Source organism: Nylanderia fulva, unplaced genomic scaffold (genome assembly GCF_048542155.1).
Source record: "Nylanderia fulva isolate GAGA-0341 unplaced genomic scaffold, ASM4854215v1 Scaffold25, whole genome shotgun sequence".
Taxonomy (NCBI): Eukaryota; Metazoa; Arthropoda; class Insecta; order Hymenoptera; family Formicidae; genus Nylanderia; species Nylanderia fulva.
Genome location: NW_028190314.1, coordinates 1,640,620 through 1,664,337, shown reverse-complemented (window position 1 = coordinate 1,664,337; position 23,718 = coordinate 1,640,620). Strand labels below are relative to the sequence as shown.

The window sequence follows — 23,718 nt, the reverse complement described above, 5'->3', positions numbered from 1 at the left end:
TATTTTTTAATATGAGAAAAAAATAACAGAAAAAAATAAGAAGAAAAATTAATTTAAAAAATGTAAAAAATTTTTCGAGGAAGCTGCACTATGTTACACTTCGTGCACTCAAAATGCAATAGATCCATATAATATAATTAAATAATATAATAATAATAATATAATAATAATAATATAATAATATAATATATATATATATATATATATATATATATATATATAATATAGTATAATCAAGCGTGGAAGAGGAACAAAAAAGAGAGAGGAAGGTGCGAAATATAAAAGAAAAAGTGCGATTATAAAGAACACTTATTTAAAGATTTCAATCAGCTGAGATACCCTGCGCCATTGGCAGCTGTAGGTTCAGCTGGGTGCCGTTAGGGGTAAAGCAACACGTAGACGTAGACGTCTGTCAGTGGGTCAGCAAGTCTCGTGTCGTGTCTCGTTCGCAGTGTTGTGCATGATCGGCGAACGTCATTTATTGTAATGCTAATCGTATCGCGGCGCAATGTCTCACCACGTGCAGCTCGCGCTACTCAGTGTGTTACTGGTCCTGATTCTCGGACCCTTCGGGACCGGGGGCTTTTCGTATGAAAATTTGCCCGCGGTCGCGATGGACTACAAAGTGCACATCGACGCCGGCAAGGAGGACTGTTATTCACAATACGTGAACCCGGGAGCAACCTTCTACGTTAGTTTCCAGGTATACACTGACAGATATTCATCGTCGAAGAAATGATTGAGAGGGTCTGGCTGAGAAAAAACGAGATCGAGAGTAAAAACGTGACTTACTTGACTGACCATATGGTTGGGCCCACGAGGTGCTCCGCGTCTCGAGAAAGCGCGAACTAGACACATGTTCTTGCTTTGACAGTTCGTGCACGTCTCGTGAACTCTTATTTTCCGTCCTTGACAGCGATGACCCCCAGTAGTATAACAGGTGTTTTCAGGGACATATTAATTTTATTATATAAGACCTGAAAGGAATCATCTATAATTAATGAGTTGTTTTGTGATGTAAAAATGTTAAATGTTAAATATTAATAAAAAAATTGTGTTGGAAGAAAATAGTTAATAATTAATATTTCATGTATCAATATTATGTTGAATTAAGTAGTTTATTTTGATCGTAGGTCTTGCGCGGTGGCGATGGGAAAGCTGGTTTTGCAGTAAGAAATCCAGAGGGAAATATAGTTTATCCTTATCAATGGCGTCCCAATGGTGATTACCAAGATCAATCAATAAATGGTGGTTATTATACTGTATGCATTGATAATCAGTTTTCTAGATTTGCTGCAAAACTTGTGAACTTATATATTACAGTGATCAGGTAAGAGAAAAGTTATCTGCAAGATTAAATGAGAAAAGTTACATTATACTTATAATATATATAGTGCCATCTCATTTATTGATTTATTATCATTAATCATTGTTAGATATGATCAATGGCACCAATATAATAAGGAACTGGAAGAACTGAATCTTTCTGTTGAGAATTTTACGGTACATATACTATAAATATTTCTCTGCAAATTAATCTGTAATTAAAAATAATATATAAATTTGATGTATATATTTTCTATAATATTATGTTTTCTTTTTTTCAGAGTGCAATTGTGCATGTGGAGAAGAACATTAATGAAATGCTTCAGACTCAACATTGGAGCAGAGGTAGAGAAGCGAGAGACCTGAATCTGCTTTTGGACAATAATTCTTATGTGCAGATGTGGTCGATCGCGCAAGTGCTCGTTATTACAGTGACAACTATGATACAAGTGTATTTCGTTAGGAAACTGTTCGATGTAAAACCATCTGGACATTCTAAGACACGCATTTAACATTGATGAATTGCAGTCAGTTATTAGCTCAATAAGAGCACTGTCCAACATCTATTGTGATAAGACTAACACATATTAATTGATTAATCTTACATGTCATACAAAAATCTATAGATAACAGCATAACTATGCACATCAATATTTCGTTTAGTGAATACAATTAAAGTTTTATCCGTCAATTTTATTTTAATGCTGTTATATATTTATATAAAATTATTCTTGGAGATTATTTGGAGAGACGACGAAAATACAAGAAATTATGTACAGAAATTTTTTAATGAATAGACATTTCAAAAATCTCTAAAATGAGGACATATTTGAATGAAAATTAATTAGTAACAAATGGAAACATGAACTTTCAATTTGCGAAAATGTAACAAAGTATTTACATTTTGATGAGATTTTACATTTATATGCATTTATCTACCAAATAGACCACTTACACAATTTACTGTCATTAATCTTAAATACATTATTTTTGATAATTTTTATAACAAATATTTTATTGTCGAATATTTCTTTTCCTATTTGTTCTTATCTATTGATGTACTATATTTACAAGTCAAAGCGCTGCTTACATCATATAAGACTGCCACACATTTTACATTTATGCAAAATCATATGTTCTATATTTCCATCATTGATTTTTACTCATTGTTTTTAATTTCAGATATTTCTCATGTACGAATCATGTTGAAGACATTTAAGGGATATATATGAGATTTATATATTTATATTGTATTTGTATAAAAATAATAAACAGACGCATATACTTTTGTTACAACATTCTTTTCTTTTTTTCTTTACGCCTTTATGTACAATATATATGTAAAATTCCATCATTTCTTGTCTCAACTTCCTATAGTTTCAATATGGTATGGTAAAAAAAGATTTTAGAAAATTATTCCTCACACTTTGGCGACGAATAACATTACATTGGCACACAATTCTTATTTATAAAAATACTGTCGTAGCGTGAAAATTACATACATATAAACAATCAATAATTTATAGACGATATCACAATATCCGAGCGATTCGCGCTCCCGTCTCAATTTAATCGTCAATGAATCCCTTGGTTCTGTCTCGCCCTTCTTTGTTGTATCACACTGCTGCTGAGTGCCAACAGACGGTGTCGTTGTTTCAAATTCCGCGCACGCACGTGTTCTGACGCAACTTCCTTCGTATAATTCGCCGGAAACCATCCTTGTTCTCCATCCAACAATTTTTCACCATGAAACCAACCATCTGCCATTTTTCTCAATACATTTATTACATCCCCTATAACAAATTAATTGACTAAAAGACTACGATTTTATTTATTATAAAATATTTTGAGTTATTTTTATTACCTGATTGCAATGATAATTCATCTGGTTGATTTGGCGAATATGGATACTTTGCCATCACTTGCGGACAATCCCAGGATTCGTACAACGTTTCGCCAACTGAGCCACGTTTGGGCGGTGAGACAGCCTCCAGCCATCGTTCTCGTGCGGTATTATTTTCACATGTCAAGACGTACTCCACGTGACGGCCAGAATGGTTCTCCAGAAGAGTTAGTATCATAGCGTTCCGTCCAGCGAACGGTGATTCTTCGGAAGCTGACTCCAGGGCCAGAAGATTCCTTTTACATGCGTCTATGACGCTATAGCATTCGTCGTGAGCACTGCAAAACATTTATAATTTGTTCTTGGTTTACTCAATAAAAAGAAGAAAACGATAATTTACATTAATTATATTAATTATATTAATTATATATTCTATTTTTATTTTCCACATTTTTTGTAAAAAAAATGTTTCCTTTAAATTATATATTATTATAATTTTCTTTTTTAAGAAGTAGATTTAAAATTTTTTCTAGAATTTTTTTCTAAAAGAAATTACATTCTCACAGGAATTAAATCTTTAATTGATAAATTAATGTGACTATGTTAAATGACATTGTCTTACTTGGATTTTAATTTCGTGACTAGAAGATAATCAGTGAGTAAGAGAAGGTAGAGCGGTGTCTTGTTGAACTTCTTTCCAAATGTAAGCTTGTATTCGGTATCAGTCTTCATCGACAATTGCACGACCGATCCACTTCTAACTAAATGTTTGCCCCTTAGTATAATCGGCTTAATTTTCGACGAATATTCTAATTTTCTATAATTAAATACATATATATAATTTAGTTTACGTATATCAAAGACTGTACTTACATAAAAACAATTCAGTAACACTATGTTATACCTCGCTAAAGCTTCCATCTCGGCTTCTTGAGCAGCAGCTCGAGCACCTTCGTTGCATTCAGCAACGACGTTGCTCAAAGTCGATAGTACTTTTTCCCAAGTCGCTCTGTCCGAATTTCCGATCGATAATTTGGAAACAACAGCGTCAGCTAATAAGGGCAATCTACGAGAGAATTATTGAAAGATCATGTATAAATATATATAATTTTATATTAATTTTTTACGAATAAATAATGATCATCAAACTTATGTAATCAAGTTTAACAAAATAATTTGAATTTTTTAATTAAGCTGAAGTATTGATTAACGTATACCTCGTAACACGCTGCATTGGTAGCATTAGGAAGGAATGCAGAGATAGATTTTGGCACGCTGGATGCATTTCTATACGTTTGACAGCCTCCAAGAACTTTACGCCTTTCCGAGCTCTGCAACCAAAAGAACATAATATAAATATAATTTGCATCATAAACAATATATTTATCAATATAATGTATAGCATAATAAAAGTTATACATACATTGATAAATATAAATATATAAATTTCACACAAAATATTAAAAGTAATTATACATATATAACTTTTTAATCATCTTACTTGAGTTCTTTTAGAGTCGTGTCTATGCTGACTTGATTCGAACAATAGGCCACATACGTGGCCTGACACTTTTCGGCGTGCTTCAGCAAGACCTCCGATAAACCCGACAGCATCGGATCTTCTCTCCACACAGCTTCCAATTCAGCTAGGAACATTTGCGATGTCGACAACACACTCGACACCCCGCCGAATAATTTCTTCCTTTCGACCGGCGTCAAGATCTCGTTCATTAGTGTATGATTACTAAGGAACTCGTTTTCTAGGACCCGAAGAGAATTTAAGTACGACGCTTCGGAGGTCAAGATCTCGAATTTTGCCTCTTGAATCTTCTTTTCTTCCGTTGTTAATTTTTCTAATTTATTTTTTAATAAATTATTTTTTATGAACATTTTTTCTTGGTTCATATTTTATAATATGGAAAATATTTCAAAGTATAAGACGGTTCTAACTTACGCAAGAGACCACTGTGTATTACTTGTGGAGTATGACACCAGAGCGTCCTTTGTCCTGATCTGGAAAGATTCGATGTGACTGGTTCTGTCTTCCACATCATATCTTCTACCTAAAGATGAAAAATTATATATACATATATATTCAATGATAAAGCATTCAGTAAAAATATTCCTTCCTAATTCTTTAAATAAGTCGTATAAAATGTGACATATTATTGTCTTATAACTTAAAGCAGTTCTATTTAAAAAATCCGATAAGAACTAAAATTAAAAAAATATAAGTTTTATTAATAATTTATCAAATTAGAAAGACAGTCAAATTATAGAAAAAAGAATTTTTATATATTATATAAAAATATTATACATGTCAAATATATACATATCTTCCATTTAAAAATTGCATTTTCTTTTACGATTGCATTCTATTTAAACTTAATTCTTGGAATGTTAGAGAGATAATTAAAACAATTTTTTAAAAATAATCTAACTAACAATAAGAGTTTTATATTTGTCTATTTTAAATATAACACACAAATATAAAACATTACCTCTTCGTAGCCCTCGGAATCCGATTCGAAAGCAACACGAGCCACCGCGGCCGCGTAAAACTGGTAGAGAGGTTCCTGATCGGCGAGCACACTGTAATGATCTGAAACAGAGTAATAATATTTTGTCAGTAATGATGGATTCCCATGCACGAAAATGACAAACGAAAGCGACAATTAGGTATTAATGAACATGCGTGGATCATAAATTTCGGCGCGTACGTTAATTAAAAGGAAGTATCATTAGTCTTGTGAAAGTGTGTACGCTTTTTATGCGTCAATGTATGAATAACATTGCGCATGGGAATATTCCGAAAACTACGGTAAAAACTTGATATATATTTAGCTTATGAGAACTTCTGAATTTAGCCTTTGCCTGGAAAAATCGGGTCGCTCTCGCAGATACATTCAAACTCTCGTTTTCCCTCGCATTCACACATTTCTAATTTGCTACTATTTATAAAAATACTTTTTAAATCATGTAATTATTTTATATTTATTATTATTATTATTACTAAAAATTAGAATCTATTCTTAATGCTTACGCATGATTATGTATTATTTTAGTTTTCGAAAGATTTTATTTATTTTATTTTATCATAGCACATTTTATTTTCATTTTTGTTTCAGATTTCAATATCATCATTGCATTTTGCTATAAAAATTAGGAAGAGAAAAAAATAAACGACTTTAATAAAAAAATTGAAAGTAGACTACTTAAATAAGAAAAAAATTGATGATTGAAAATAGATGATTTGAATAAAAAATGATTTTTACCGACGTCTTCCGGAGTCTTTGAGGAATCATCGCTACCGCTTCCCATATATTGGCTGTTAGTGTAAATAGTTTCCTTGCCATTGTTGTTATTGCGAGCTCCACAAACATTGTCATTTTTATCATTCTCGTCTAGGTAGAAGGTCGGCGGGCCAGCGATGCTCTTTCGGAAATGCCTCAGTCGGAAATTGAAGTATCTTCCGGTGTCGTGATGCTCGTTGCCGGATTCCTTGTCGTCGAAGCCGGACTCGTCCACGGACGTTCGCCGTCTGATCTTGCCGAGGCTGCCCTTCGTGATGCTCCAGGTCCTGCGCAGCATCTTTATTCGCCTGCCCAAGCTCTGCGTTAGACTGCCTTCCCTCGGAGGCGGCGGGGTCGGTCTCGAAGGACATTGATAAGTGTTGATCACGCAATCGTTCGGGACATCACGTCGAGTTTCCGTTTCCGAATCGCTGCTGAAGTCATCTGGCTGGCAGGAATACAGACTCTCGTATGTGCTATCGTCGGAAACGCTGTCTGATAAATAGAAAATACCAGATTAGAGAAATGTGGATATCAATTATTGAACTGTCATGTAAAGATAATTATTTGTGAGTTATATTTAAAACTGATATATAATCTATTTTTTTAAATTTTAGACGAGAAACTGTGTATATGATTGAGTAGGAACAATTTCCACAGTATACATATTCTAAAATTGTAGCATCGTTCTCTACCTATTGAGATATATAAATTTATTTTATATATAAATATATAATATAGTGTAAATATATATAAATATTAATTATACATAGAGAGAATCTTCTCTTAGAATTTGAACAGAAAATTTAAACAGAGAATTTTCTCTTAGAAAATCATAGTAATCGTAGAATATGGAAAAAGAAAAAGTATTGAAAGAATTTGATAAGAGTTACTCTGACTAAATATTTACTACAATCATAGTAAAATTTACATATTGTGTACATATTAATATTTTTTGTAATAAACATTTAATCAGAGAAACTCTGATTAATTGATTAATTGATTTTCAGGGTAAATTCTAAGAGAAAATTCCATGTATATTTTGCATTTAAAATGATACATTCACGCGAGAGGACAAAAAGAACGCGATATTATACAAATGTCACATAAATCCTAATTTGAATACATCGACGATTAAATTGAATTGATAAAAATCAATTAAAAAATCATGTATTCGCGTAGTATATTTTCAGGCGCGTTCTGAAATACTACACGCGCGGACCTTCGTGCACGTAACACGACGTTTCCTGGACGTCCACGTCTTCGTCGAGAGTGACGACGCGCAGCTGCACCAGGCCCTGGGTCCGCTGCGACTGGAGACCATCGTTCCGGTTCGCCGATCTCCATCCTCCGGCAATCTCGTCCGGCTCGCCGATCAGAAGAATCGAGCCGCCGCCCAGACTGACGGCCACTTGAAATCATCCGGTTCAGGGTCAGATGGTTCCCGGAGCATGCATGCAAGCCCACGCGCGCGCTGGACCAAAAGAGGGAGATGGCGGGCCAACGGGAGAAGGACAAATGTGAGCGAGGTGAGTCGCAAATATGGCCGTGGATGGCGAAACCGCGACGCGATTCCGAATTCTCTCTTTTTCTCCACTTGTCCGAATTTCCTTAATTTCCATTTCGGCGACGACTTTCGTTTCGCGCGTCACACGTCACGTAAATGTCAAACAAATCGATGGTCTTTATATAATTGTCAGGCGACGTTTTATATAATTGTCATTATCAAACTCTCTAGCTCAAAGATCATAGATAAATTGAGATTCTCGCGTCATGAATGACGACGAATGCGAGTTTCAAGGAGAGGAAAAGGTGAAGTGTGTTACAAGAATGCATTTTTACCGGATTCTTTTCGACTCTCATGACCGAAGAAAGTAGAAACTCTGATTACTCTTTCGAGACGCTTCCTGGGTTGACGTAACTTGCATTAATTATCAATATTGACAAAATAAAAAGTCACGTAAATTTCAACAGAAAACCATATATACCTGGATTTAAAAAAAATTAAAGATCAGAAAATAGCAGGATAAGATAAAAAAGATCTTCAAAAATTAAATCGATGAAGGAATGCGACAAAACTGTCATGCATTTGCAAGGAGAATTCGATAATGTCATTCAAATCCGGGAATAATTTTGCGAGATCGGCTAATTTGCAAAATCGAAGGATGTTCTCGAGGGAGGGTTCCATTGTTCTCCAGACTCGCTCCCCTGTTTGACGTCCGGCGCGCGCGCGAGCAAGCGGGCAAGCGTGACACGGGCCCTCTTCATCATCGTCTTACCTTGGGTATTGGGTCGTCGGGTCTTCAGCGTCTCTCTCATTGCCGCATCTCGCTCATCGATGCGCACTCGAAGTCGCGAGACACTCCCGGGGAAACGCGTTGGGGAAAAACACGCGGGAAATCGTGATCGCTCTCGAAGACGAGCGATTTAATCGAGAGTAGCCGAGAGATTTCGCAGCAGAGAAAAACACTCCGATGCAACTCGCGGCTCGGCCGTGACTGGCAATGAGAGCGCGCAATTGGCGCTTTCACCTCGCTCGCTCGTTCCTTAAGGGATCCTCACACAATCTCCTTAAGGTGGCCTCCACACGATGAAGGCGCGAAGACCACGTGTCGATAATTTAAATTTAAAATTGGGGATTTTCCGATTTTTTTTTTTTTTTTTTAAGAAACTGTTGACCTAATCAATTTTTAATTTGCATAGCTTTGTTTATTGACATTTCAGTGTGCTTTATTTGTGTTTTATATTCCCGAAAAACTTTTGAAATCAATTAAGTTGGACTATCGATTTTCGAGATATCGTGCTCGCCACGAAAAAGAAGACGACTCGGGAAAAACAGATTACAAGGCGTAGTATTTTAATAAATTAATTTGAAAAAAAAATCATAAAGTACACTAAAGTGTCAAGTGTAATCATGAGTATAATCATAAGCAAAGCAAGTTAAAAATTTATTGTGTTAACATAATCACATGTTATTTAAACGCTACAAGGACAAATCTAGCTATTAATATCTTGAATTAAAAAAAAATGTCACTCTCGCGTTAAAGTGATTAGAAAATGCTAGAAAATTGCTAGATTTTTAAATTATAACACACGGTATTTAAATCGGTATTTAAATTGTTATTTAAATCGTTATTTAAATAGGTATTTAAATCGTTTATGGTATTATTACAGTATTTCTCTCTATCAAGCGTTGCACGCAATATCATTGATTAATATGTATTGACATTCACCCAGGAACTTGACAGATGAAAGTCGCGATTGTTAAAAATAAAAATTTCCAGTCAAGTATAATACTTTTAGAGTGATCTACTTTTAGAATAAATCTAGATATTTATTATCCAGAAAAGTTTTCTTTTTTATATATTTTTAATTGTGGATATTTTGTAAACAGAATCTATTTGACTTTACAATTCTATTGACATGTTTGAATTTAATCTCTCTCTCTCATTTAGGAAAAAAATTTTAGAAATATTTTGTTAGAAATATAACATTTTTCTTAGATCTCTAATTGCCTATAATTCAACAAATTCTGCTAGCAAAATATTTTTTAAAAAATTTATTTTAAACTTATTAATTTAAATTAATTAGTATTATAGGATTAATCGTAAGATGAAAGTGAAAATAATAGAAAAAACATTCATACTTTAAATACTATGTATTGCTGGTGAAATAAAATAGTGTCAACTACTTTTTCATGTGGAGAAAGCACCATGGATTATTTTCTTGTCTGTAAAATTATTTTGCAGACGCTACAGTTTATAAATAGTACAAAAGTGTAATTATAAAAAGAATGCGTAAGACTGTAATTATAAATGTTTTCTTTATCTTTATCTGATCAAATGAAATAAAAACATCGCAGCTAAAAAGCAAATGTATGAAATATTTCATTCTAGATTATAGTTAATGGCTGAACAAAACAGCATTAAAGGCATAAGTTGAAAGATTTTCATTATCGTGCCCATCGAGCGTATAGAGAGCTTACGTTCAAGTCAATAGTTAATACATATTCGAGGCGAATGACCGTGCAAAATGCTTTTCCATAGAAAAATGGAACATATTCGATGCAGAAATCGTTTTCAGTTTCTTGCTACGGACGTTTCAAGCACAAACCGTACGCGGAAAGAATTTTCTCTTAGAATTTACTCCGAAAATCATAGAACAATAAAAAATATTAATATGTACATAGTAAAATTAATCGAACATATTTTATATCTTATTGTGTGGTAGATATAAAATATATTCGATTAATTATCTTATTGTAGTAAATATTAATATTTTTATTATATGGTAAATATTAATTAGAGAAACTCTTATAAAATTTTTCCAAAAATTTATTATCGTTAGTTTCAATGCCTTATTCATTTATCAGAATTTCGGCTTGATAGCAAATTTCTATTATAGCTCTATCGTATTAAACTTGTCTCTTGTATTTTGCTCAGCCATTTAAAGCCATTTTCCCGCGTATTTTTCACGCAACGGTGCTTCGCACATCTTGCGTATTTCTCTCGCTAACAGAATGCATAACTGTGTATTTTGCGTATCTTAGCATTACAATGGCTTGCGACATTCTTGTCTATCGAATAGAGGACCCATGTGGGGGAGTTGCACATGTGCGGACAAAAAAGAAAAAAAGCATACGTGTGCGCATTACGTGATCCCGTCTGTCAGGCAGGAAAACGCATGTGTGACGAACAAGCAACTTTTACCTGGGGATACTATGTGATCATCCTTACTGATAGCACGGTACAATGCGTCGTACAAGTCGCGAAATTGAACGTCATTTTTATTCGTTCAAGGATTCAATTAAACCGACTCTCTTATCCGATAAATTATATAATATGTCAATGGAATGCTGATTTTTTCGATATGTATGAATATATAATTACTGCAAAAATAAACGTTGACAATAAGTTAGGAAAAGTTCTAGCAAAAGGAAATTCATTAAAACTTATTTTTAGAATATTAATTATACTACAATAAGTACGGATTATAATACATATTTGTTTTTAGCGATAAATAAAAATATAAATACTTTATAGAAATTGCAATAAAATTAAAAAGAATTCTTTAAAAGAAAATGGTATTAATTTTTAAAATAAATTGTGATTTAAATTGATATTATTTTCTTAAAAAAACTATAAGGATAACTCAATTTAAAATTCTTAAAAAGAATTGATAAGTATTAATTGTGTTTTAATTCTCAAGTTTCGAAATAACAAAAAAATCTCCGCATATCTTAATCTTTCGAAAGTATCCATCTTTAACGATAATGAAAACACATAAATATAGATAGGACAAAATTTCCAAATAATTAGCAATTATAATACTGTATGCAATCCCTTTTTAAGAATGCTTTCCGCAATTTTCCTTTCAAGTAATTTAATGTTCGTAAGATAATTGCAACTGCATCATTGCAAAATCATTGTCACTCTCACGTCTCTAGATTGCATGAGACATTCCGATCACGTAGAAAAGTGCAGCGGAACTCGGAATTAATGGAGAGTAGATGCTTTTGTCGCGGCACCTCGACCTCGGGCGGCCTTGTCTTTCAATTATATTATAAAGGCGATACGCGATGTGTTATACACGTCGAGTCAATTACACCCGCCCACTGTCCTTCGGATACGACGTTGTGAACAAGCACGATTGCGGATTACTGCAGCTTGCTTACTTCGTAAGCAAAACCGCAGAATCGCGGCCGTGACACTGTTGAAACATTGCATGTACACGGGTACACATGAAATAAATCGTGGTAATAGTCGTCATTATATGGGTTAAAGTCAGTTCTGGCATATTAATTCCCGGACACAATACTAATGGAAATTCTTGAAGACGTGACAACCGGTTGATCTCTGATCAATGTCTCGTGATGTTGGAAAATCGGTATCGTCATCGAGACTTTCTCGCGGGTATAATTATGGACCTGTATTAATCTATCAGAACACGCGTTTTATGGAAAGTGAAATTCTCACGTTCGATGTACAATCATCAATTCGCTAATATGCCGCTTGTATATCCTCGATAAGGATAGGATCTTGAACAAAAAAATGAGATTATTATGCTATTTTACTTTCAACTGGATGAGTATCAGTAGAATCTTGGAGTTTAAAGTAAAGCTCTATTTCATCTTTCGAATCTACTAGAGATCATTTTAATTTATCAATGTAGATATTTTATTAGTATAGAGAGAATTTTCTCTTAGAATTTATCTTGAAATTCATGATAATCGTGGGACAATATGGTATTGGAAGAATTTTATAAGAGTTTTCCTGATTAATATTTACTACAATAAAAAATATTAATATCTATCATAATGAGATATAAAATATGTTTGATTAATTTTACTAAAATATATAGTAAAATTTTATAAAATTTATAATTCTTTAAGTATTAAATATTTATTAAGTAATATTTATTAAGTATAAAATATTTTATAATGCAGCATAATATTTTCAATTCAGCTTCAAATATGATAAAATTTGTAGTGAATTTTGCGGTAAAATATAAAATGAAAGATTATCTCAGTGTAAAATCTCGATAACAGAGAGCAAGCTGTCTTTAATTTGAATGTTTACGGATATAATGCTTCGTCCTCTTCCTCAGAAATATGTGTTGCTGCCAAATGGCAAATGCTCGTGCAAATCTTGTCACGTGCGACCTATCGCAGACTACATCATGTTGAAAATACGAATTGCCAAAACAGTTAGAGGAACCCATGCAGTCATTCGATGCTGGAAAGTCATCGGATATTTTCGTGACGAATCCGTATGCTTATAAATATATCGACATTGTGACGACTATTTTTAATATTCCATCTCAGTAGCGCGATTATTTTTGCCATCCATCAGACTGCTAGCAGACAGTCTGTTCTCGGGAAAAACTATATGAATAGATAATGATCGAGGAATCATATGCGTCGTTTAATTAAAATTCCAATAAATCCAAAAACACGACGCAAAGTTCGATATGTTATTAAAATAAAAAAAATGATTAAGTATAGTATTTTTGGTAGAAAAAATAAAGTAAAATTATGACACATGTCGTGATATGCATTTCTGTCATTGTTGCAAGCTGTCATTTACGCATGCGCGCGCAATGCATAATCAAATTAATGCATATTGTGATTCCGTGAAAAGCAGTCTCACGCGAAAATCCTACACCGACGCAAGTCACGCATATACACGCGTATACGTGCACGCAATATTTGTGAAATACCAGTGATATAGCGGGAATCCTTCAAGGAGAGAGATACCCGAGTGTATTCTTAGTGACATTACGTTACCTGTACATATACACGCAACATATGGCGAGCGTTACCTAATAGTAAAATATCCTCTTTGTGGGTACTCACCGTCAACTGCCGTACTAATGGTCGTTTTCGTTGTCACAGTCGCTTTGATACTTCTGCGAGATCTCCTGGACCGTTGCCTCCTGACATTTCGCGACCATCGCTGAGCGAGTTTCTTTTTGCTCCATGCATTTTGTTCTTCGGTCCTCTTTCCGCTGCAATTTCATTATTAATAAATAGATATTATGCATTTATCAGACTTATAATTATACATATGTACATACATATAGAATTTCTTTTATCGACAAGATATTTACAATTTGTCACACTTTCACGTCAGCGCTATAATTATCTAAGGTATGATAACATATTGTATTGAGCACATGTTAACGACTTGTTCATCCTTAGGCGGAATGCAGCGATAACGATCGCGATATTAATAAGCTGACGTCGCTTTTAATCGCGTTATATCTCGGCGATGTTGGTCCCTCGTCCGTATATATGTTTTCGAAACACTTGCGGTGCGAATCATTTTTACGTCGATGTATATATTAACTTCGCGGATCTAATAATGATTAATCATTCTTCGGCCGAAACGAAGACAATTAACCTGGCTGTTTTCGATTCCACTCCGTTATCGCTATAATGAAGTCGTGGAAAAAAAATGTGTATATAGTTTTGAAACAAGAGTCTTATCTCTCTCTTTTGCGCGCGCGCGAGCAAATTCCAGTTCACGCAGACAATACTTGAATAAAATATTTTTCAGAACACGTCCTATTTATATTTGCAACATAACACAAGATTAAAAGTATTCATACCACATTTTCTACTTATTGTTATTGAAATAGGGAATCTATAAATAGAATGTTGCAATTATAATATTTATCTTACCCTTTCTTGTTTATTTTTTAGGAATATTAGTTTTTTATCATTGAGAAAGAAAAAGATAAAATACCGTGTATGTCTTTCTCTGTTTTTAAAATTTGCAATTTTCTCATTATTTTTCTCATTTCCATGCTTACCATGGATCATTGGTCTGACAAGGGCACCGCGAGGCGCTTGAGACTTCTTCCAGGTCCTCCCACTCGGATTCCTTGCCGTTCATCGAGGTCAATCCTAAGACAGAGCCGGGTGCGGAGCCGGCGTAAAGGCTATTGACACGTTCCTCGCCCGGCGGCAGCCCGACGTCGTCATACACACCCAGCTCGTCTCGCTCCTCTTGGCTCAGATGACTCTCGCAGTCATCCACGCTGGAATATTCGTTGTTCATAGACGTGAAATACTGATCGGACTCGGTTATCGACGTCATCTTCGCCTCGCGATCCTTCAACGTCGCGCGCAATTCCACGAGCAGTTCCTTGCTCAATGCTATTTCCTTGCAGATCTCCGGAATCAGATAATCGCTCTCGTCGACGACTTTTAAACCGTCAGGTTTATGGCTAGGCGGCATCACGTCGTCGTAAATCTCGTCGCAGTCTTTAGCATCAGCGACGTCCACTTCTTCCACTTCGAGACGAGCTATCGGTGGACCCACGTCGTCGTAATCGGACTCCTGATAAGAGATTTATTGCTTTACATTTTTTTTGTAATTTGAAGAAGCGAATAAAATGATTGTGTCGTACCTGTCGCACCGTATTGACGTATATATAGGTATATATATATATACATATATTGACATCGTTGTTAATTTTTGTATTGCGAAACATTACACGCGCGCGGTTATGATCTTGGAAGCGAAATTCGAGGAGAAACGAATCGAATTACGCATCGTTCGTGATGCCGCATTTCCGTCTCTAATTTGCTAGTATCACGCAGCGCGTGAATCGATTATTCGACATTCCGTTTCACTTTTGCTGACGGTTGCCAATTTCGTGCACGAAATTGCATATTTAGCGATCAGAAACGCGCGGTTACTTAAATCCGCGCATCAATTTTCGCAAATATTTCTTTCGCTTAGAAATGAATAACGAGCGAGAATTAGATTAATTAAATGTTTAAATATCGTGTACTTTTCGATAAAAAAATGTTGAACCTTTTAAACCGACTTTTAGATTTATATGCACTGGATTTCAATTTCCATTAACATGCATATATTAATTTGCGTGTACACATAAAATTTCCAGTTAATACTCTACGTCTAATGACAAAACAAATATTCTTACTATTTATTCTTCGATGTAATTCATCGGATTGTCCCAAATTGAAACTATCATATAGCTATCATAGGCATCAGGTACAGATATTTGCACAGATTACATTAGCGCGAAGATTCCGCTCCATCGAGAGTTCACGGATAACGGAATCGTTGTGCATACGATAATTCGTACCGCTTGAGCGACGAAGTTAGACGGCCCGACATCGTCGTATCCCTCGCTGTCGACGCCCTCGTCGTTTTCCTTCGTGGCATGGCACGAAGGAACGGGCGTGTTGTGCTTAACTTCCGGAAAAGTCTTAGCCCGATGATTGCTCCACAGAAAGCTACAGTTGGCCTGCGGCGGCGCCCGAGGAGAAGCCTCCCAGACCGGCTCGTACATTTCGCCTCCTTCAGGCGAATCGGCCTGATTTTCAATCGTGGTTTTCACCACTTCCTGGCCGGACGCCAAAACTTTCGCCTGTGAGTCCCTCGAGAAGTCACTCTTTATCTCGGCGTAGTTGACTCGATCGCTCTTATCTGAAAAGGAATTCAAAATCTTATAAGAGAAAAGATATCGCTAGATGCCTCCGGAAATGCTGCTTTGTGTGAACAGAGAGATAGTACCTGCTCGTACCATTCACATCTATACGTTTGAAAAAAAAACATGCTACATATTTAATCATTAAAAAAAAATACAATATTAAAATAATAAAAAATATAATATTAATATAAGAAAATAATTGTTGTATACATCAAAGTTTTTATACATAATAATATATATATTTTATCGCGAGAGTTTTTGTATGAAAGATAATAAGTATAGAGATACATGTAATATTAATGTGTTTTCACTGATTATGTATATAATCAGAGAAAACGCACATTATACACGAGCGTAGAATATTATACAACTATTGCTAATAAACATTTAAATTTAAAAGTAGCAGTATTTGAAAATTTTTGAATAAAAACTAGAACAATGCAATAAATTATAAAATAACTACTAATTTTAATTACTCTATAATGTTGCAATAATTTGAATATTTAAAGAAAAACTACTAATTTTATCATTAAGAAATGTTATTGCGTTTCTCGTTTGCTCAATACTTTCAATTACCCAACTCGGCATTATATATACAGGTATTCGAAGGTGCGCAAATCGCGCAAATCAGGCCGCACTTGTGCAAGACATAACATTTGCATAAATTTTTTCACCATTATTGAACTCGACAAAGAAATCTGATTTATACGTCTCCTACCTGTGACACTTTCTACAGTCGATTGGTCTTCTTTAGATTGCTTGGAAATCATATCGGGAGAAATTCCTGCGGCAACCTTGGACCATTCAGCGTTCTCGGCGTTCACCGACTTGCGTCGTCGCTCGTCCTTTCCAACAAGCAGAGGCAAAGTCGCGCATATCTGTTGATGAGTAATCACAACCTGCTCCAAGCAGCCGGATCCTACGGTGTCGCGAACCAGGCTGAGATTCGTAGCCGATGCCACGTGAACGAAGTTCGTGGGCGACGAGATGATGACGCCCTTCAGCTCCTCCCTCGACAGGCTCCTGGTCCGGGCGCAGGTGTCCTGTGTTCTCGAGAAGGGCGTCATTTGCAGCGAACTCAGCGAACTGCTCAGAGTGTACTTCTTCTTCGACTTCTTCTTTTTCGTCGGCTGCTTTACCAAGTGTCGTGGCACATAGTGCAGCACGTTTCTGGTGAACCGTCTTTTCTTTTTCTTGTACCGTGACGCGTCATCGTCCTCGTCGCTCGTGATTGACCCTGCGTCCTCCTGCTTCAAATATTCCCGACGATTTTCGTACGCGATCTCTCTGGTCGTCAGATCATTGACAGACCGGGACTTTACGGCTATCTTAGAAGCGATTGGAATATTTTTCTCGGTTTTATAAATATGTGTTAGGCGCTCTGGAATTTTCGGATTTGAAGGATCAATTATTTTAGACGTCCCATCAAATGTAAACGCTTTACTGTCTACTATATCCATCTGTTCGTAATCGCTGGACGAATTGGAATCCTTTCTTTCGATGCATTTTTCTTTTTCTTGCTGATTTTCAGTAATCTTGATGTATACGTGAGGATTCTTCTGTTCTAGATGAGGATATTTTAAATCATTATTATTACTTCGAGTGCAAGATTCCTCTTTTGTAAATAGACTTGTAGAGGATAAACTTTCTATAGTCTTTTCAGTGGCTTCTGTCGCATTGGTTTGCGACTGAGTTTCCTCTTTCGGGATATTCTCGAAATTGCATTTGATCGTGGAATCCGATACTCTGGTGGCACAAGTCGTCGACTGGTTCTCCGACTTCGTCAAAGAGAAGGCCTGGTACTTGGAGTAACTTTTCCACTGATGACTCGCCCCGGATTTCACCTAACAACGAAACGGGCGTAATTAAATGGCTAATTGAATCGGTCACCGCAGATGTTATAAGAGAGAAAGTTTTTTATGAGTAGAGACAAATTCTTGCGACAAGTCTGTCGCACCATCCTTCTATTATTTCACAATAACGCTTTTATATGTATACATATTTCAAATATATATATATGGGATGTATATTTTTAAACATAATACAATGCTGTCTCTTCCCTTAAAAAAAAAGAAATAGCTTTCTGATGGGTTCTTTTGACAATAGCCAATTACATTGTGAGTGTGAAGATTCGCGTAAATTACATGGGAATATCGTTTGTATTGTGGAGAGATTTAGAAATCATAAAACGTTGAAAATTTATCCTTATGATGCAAATTCTTTTTTACTAATTAACGTATTAAAAATCACTGTTATTCCATCACAAAGAAACATACATAATTTAGATTTTAGGTCTGATAAAAGATAGTAAAACTTTTTCTCGTAGAATCTCCCGTAGAATTCCCGTATATCTGGGAAAATGAATGAATTGAGAAGCTTAATTGAAGGACCTATATTAGATCTAGAATTCTCATTGTAAAAAAATTGAAAAATAAAATCTTCTTAAACAATGAAATATTTTTATAAGGCACGATTACCGGGATCGTGAGTAAGTAAGAGGTAGAATTTCACAGTCTTACGGAAACACATTTATCACCTATGTACATATATATCGGTCGTTTTTGCCCCCTGTTACTGCTCGCATTCCTCGTCCGATGGAATGTCGGCGATACGAAGGAAATTGCAGTTGTCCCGCAGTAAAACAAGTATATGTATATATCAAATAGTAATAAAAAGTAATAAAAAGTCCACAATATCGCTTTGGAAAAGTTTTGCCATTAAGTTTGACCGATTAAGTATTTCGGCGATTTGTGATTTTCTCGACGTAACGGTATCGCGATAATACATACGGTAAACATCAAATGGTGCTCTCGTTGAATCTTCGCGATTCTTATCCAATGTGGTAAGCTAGCATCATAAGATACTAACGAGCCACTCCTCCGACTATTAGCATCCTTTTGCTCGCGTATCCGCATATGCGGATCTCATCCCGACTTACGCACGTAAAGAGACAACATCTTACTCGGTCTCGTCTCTCTCATAAGGGAACCACGTAACTCTAGTTTTTAAATGCATATCCGGCTTTATATGCGAGACTATAACTGGAGTCTGTGCCTTAGATCTTCAAGAATTTCAACAAAGTCTCCTTTAATCCGAATAATTCTGTATAAATCGTGCCACCAACAATAATTCTTGTTTAACATTTTTTATATCTCTTTAATGTCTATTAAACATTTTCACGAAATTGGTCGTAGAAATTTAAAGAATCGTTTCAGCTAAAATTATTTCTTAAAACAAAAGAGCTTTTATTAGACTTTGTATTTGTATTGAATATTGTGAATATTAACTAATTAATTGTGAATATTAAATTGTCCCACAAGTTTTCAAATGTTTGTAGAATACACATCATAGCTATAATAATTCTTGTTTAACATTTTTTATATCTCTTTAATGTTTATTAACAATTTTCACGAAATTGATTGTAGAGATTTAAAGAATCATTTCAGCTAAAATGATTTCTTAAAACAAAAAATATTTATATTAAATATTACGAATCTTAATTAATTAATTGCGAATTGGCATTAAACTGTCCCACAAGTTTTCAAATGCTTTCAGAATAATATACATTATAGATTATTGAACTTTCTTTGTAACTGAAACCTGCATTCATTCGAAGTCTCACAACAAAGGTGAACGTATGATATTTATATTGACGCATGTGCGTACCTTATAAGTTGGTCGTTTGGGCGAAGTCTTTCCATTGACGAGTCGTTTCTCTTTGTCTAATTTTTCCGTCTTGTCCGCGACATTATCGCTGACCACGGGAAGCAATTGTAGAGGCAATCTCGTTCGCTTCAGAGCCAAGCTGTCGAGAGTGGCGTAAACGACTTTGTCGGAGATGAGGGCAGCCCTGCTGCTCCCGTGCAGGAAACTTCGATTGGCCGTAGGCGAAGGGCTCATCTCGAAGGGCTTTTTTTTTACGGTGCAATCATGTATGATTCACTCTCAAATTCCGCACGATTATTTCACATACTATTTCATGTTCTTATATTCATTTTGGTGTTCAAAATCTGTCAGCTTGAAGAAAAATTGAATTAAAATTTGCACGATCACATACTACGCTATTTTGCACAATTTTCTCCTATATTCATAATTTTTATAAAAAAGATTTTATACTTAAAATTTTCTATGATATTTTTCTCCATTTTTTATATTAAATTTTGTATTTCCTACAATACCTTTGTTCTCATTTTTTGCCTTTGATATTAATCAACTAGATGTGTTTAAATTTAATGTAGATTTTAAGCTACTGTATTTTTAGTACATATTAAAAATATAAAAGATCAATTACGATTATTATGCATGAGTCTTCAGATTAGAGCTCAATTTGTTTAAAAAATGTTTTAAAAAATTCATTGTTGCGCGCTAATCATAATCCAGTATTAAGAGGATATAAAGAGAGCCGCAACTTTAAATCTTTTCCGTGAAACCGTCGATAAGGGGTTTTAATGTCGTGTGCCCTTATCATGAATGTCACACGTACATATGATCGTTGATTGCGATGCTGCCAATTAGCAGTATCATAGGAATTGTTTATTATGTAACATTTTTACATGAATTATTTTTTATTATTATTTGTTGATTAAAATTTTTATATCTTATAGCATAATTACTATATATTATTATATAGGTAAAACATTATTATTACGTTCATTTGACGTTAACACATTATATATCGAAAATGTCAAATCTATAATTTCATGTACTTTACGTAATTGTTCGTTTTGATGAGATACGATCGAAATTATGAATCAGACAGACAATTGACAGATAAGCTTATCGCAGCTTCCGTTACTGTTTTATACCGTGTCACAGAAAACGTGACAATAAGAATTAAAAATCTTATTAGTCTTTGTTTTTTTGTGATGTAATCGATACAATTACTAAACTTTGATTTATTGATTATTACTGGAATAATCACTTGATTATAGATAAAAATTCACTAATTTTTATTGATTTATTAAATAAATTTAAATCAAAATATATAAAGCTTTTTATAGTTTTAAACACACTTTATATATTGGTATCATAGTTTACTTTAGAGTTGTTAAATTTATTTTAACTCCTTTAGCTTGTTTAATTATGAAATTAATTTCTATTTTTATCGATTCAGCAGATTAATTGAAGTCATTGTGTAACTGCGTAATCATGCAATAAGATTTTAATCAACAAATAATAATCATAATAATTCTTTTTAAAATTTTCTGGTAATTATTAAATTTTTTGTGCACAATTAAATAATATAATATTATAGATTATATGTGTAGCATATGCTAAATAAAATATCCATTATTAAATTTATCAATTATTTCAAAATTACACTACACATATAAAGTATCTTTTAAGTGCAATATATATTATATATAAAAAATTGTTACGTATTCTCATATAATCAAAAGATGTAGAAATATATACTTGATTCTACCTTAAAGTCGTGAATACAAGCTTGTCGACATAACGCGTTTCGCACGAAACTGTTATACAGCGAAAACAGATTATGACCTTGCGAAGTTTTTCAACTTTAGTCACGTTACGTCGCGCGCGCGAAACTTCTCTAGCTTCTCCCTCGCGAGAAGATCGACTCGCGTTCCGCTCGATCTTACGCTGCAGACTTCTCGTTGATACTCTTCGGCGAGACTGCGAGACCGCCCATAAACCGTTCGCAAACGCGTATATCGCGCACTCCCGTGAATCGCACGTGCGCTCACGACGAGCGAGTACGACGAACACGAACGAAACGCACGATCGCGCGGCGCGAAGCGCACTGACGTTAATGATCGATCGCCGATGATCGAGCCATCGAACGCGCGCGCGAACGGCGACAAATCACGCGGCCACGCTCGCGCCGGATTTTCGGAGCACTTCACTGCGCATTCGCGCACGCAACCCGCTTAGTCAACTCCGAAGATCGTCGGCGGCGCTCGGCGACTCTCGGCTAAATTCGCTGACGTCAGTGCCGTAGCGCGCGAATTTTCGATCCATCGATTTTTGCACCTTCCGTATTGCGTTTTCTATATTTTTTAAAAATATATATATATATTTAATTAGTATATATTTAAAATATATATTAAATATATATGTATATATATATATATTTAAATAATTTGAATATATTTTAAATATTTTTATCTATAGAAATTCATTAATTATATAATTAATAATATTATATACTTAATAAACTGTATAATTAAATACATAATTAATTGATTATACATAATTATAATTATGTTGATATTTTCGAGTTTAGCCTTTTTTGCAGGAAGCATTAACGAGCGTAATCTGAAAATAATAGTAATTAGAAATTAAGGAGCAATGATATCAAAATTCTTTGCATTATAGTTCTTTAAAATATGCGTTGTAAGATTTTAATAAAATATTATTATGATCATGAAATAATTTCATATTAGTGATATCGAGCAATATATTAAAATGATAGAAAAATAATTACATTTATGCTCTTCAAAATACTGTAATTTGTTTCGCAATTTCTCTTGTTTTTCTTCAATTAATACTTCCTGCATTAAGTAACAATCATGCATGCGAGTGCGTCTTTTGTAAATTATTGACATGTCAGAGAATGCGAAAGTGTTTGTAAATGTACACGCGCCGTTTTTATTGATAACGATTGAGTAGTATTTTTTACTTTGTCATTAATTCAATACACATATTTTTCTGATGTTTTCCAAGTATCACTTTACTATTAGAGAAAAAGCTAATAGCCTGCACTTCACTCGATAAGATAAATTGAATTTTATTTATTTTAAAACTGAGTACTTTTAATCAAATCACCACCTGTATGCACTGTATATTTTTGTTAGCATCGATTAATAACTTCCGATATTACAGAAATATCAATCAAATCTCTCATTGCTGTTAACAGAATTATAAAGTTTAACATTTTTTACTTTTATTGACTTTGTATATTAAATGTAAATATAATTTTATGCAAAACGTATATTATTTGATTGTTTGCATAAATTAATCATATTACTTATATATATTTTAAATATTTAAATATATGCATATTTATTGAATATCTTATGTATATTTAATAAATATACATAAATAGGCATTCATATACAAAATATGTATTATCACGTATATTTATGCTATTATCTATATTTTTGAGAATATATATATATAGATTCTTTTTTAAAAGATTTTTCTTCTTCATATTTTAATATTTATTTCAAATTTATGTGTCGGTTTCATAGCATCATATTATTCTGTAATAAAGGAATAAAGTAATTATATATCGCTATAACAGCGTATGTAATATCTTTGAAAGCA

The 23,718-nt window shown here is 34.1% G+C and overlaps 2 protein-coding genes across 3 annotated transcripts; one reads left to right on the top strand and one right to left on the bottom strand.

Moving 5' to 3' along the window:
• The first annotated feature begins 343 nt into the window (after positions 1-343).
• Positions 344-2,624, top strand: LOC114941153 (transmembrane emp24 domain-containing protein 5). Its single transcript, XM_029316045.2, has 4 exons — positions 344-703; positions 1,134-1,330; positions 1,437-1,503; positions 1,608-2,624. Exons 1-4 carry the CDS (start codon positions 509-511, stop codon positions 1,836-1,838), a joined length of 690 nt encoding a protein of 229 aa, XP_029171878.1. The 5' UTR covers positions 344-508; the 3' UTR covers positions 1,839-2,624.
• On the bottom strand, positions 1,709-22,271 carry Exn (Ephexin). 2 transcript variants are annotated; one of them, XM_029316041.2, is made up of 15 exons: positions 21,854-22,267; positions 20,095-20,445; positions 17,147-18,272; positions 16,081-16,424; positions 14,776-15,305; positions 13,817-13,968; positions 6,445-6,957; positions 5,671-5,771; positions 5,124-5,232; positions 4,671-5,022; positions 4,387-4,500; positions 4,074-4,235; positions 3,792-3,986; positions 3,191-3,507; positions 1,709-3,119 (listed from the first exon to the last, which is right to left on the bottom strand). In XM_029316041.2, the coding sequence occupies exons 2-15, from the start codon at positions 20,326-20,328 to the stop codon at positions 2,902-2,904; spliced, it is 4,467 nt and encodes a 1,488-aa protein (XP_029171874.1). In that variant the 5' UTR covers positions 20,329-20,445; positions 21,854-22,267; the 3' UTR covers positions 1,709-2,901. The 2 variants fall into 2 exon arrangements, with proteins under 2 accessions (XP_029171874.1, XP_029171875.1); XM_029316042.2 differs by having other exon boundaries at positions 3,074-3,137; positions 21,854-22,271.
• Between the last annotated feature and the right edge of the window lie 1,447 nt (positions 22,272-23,718).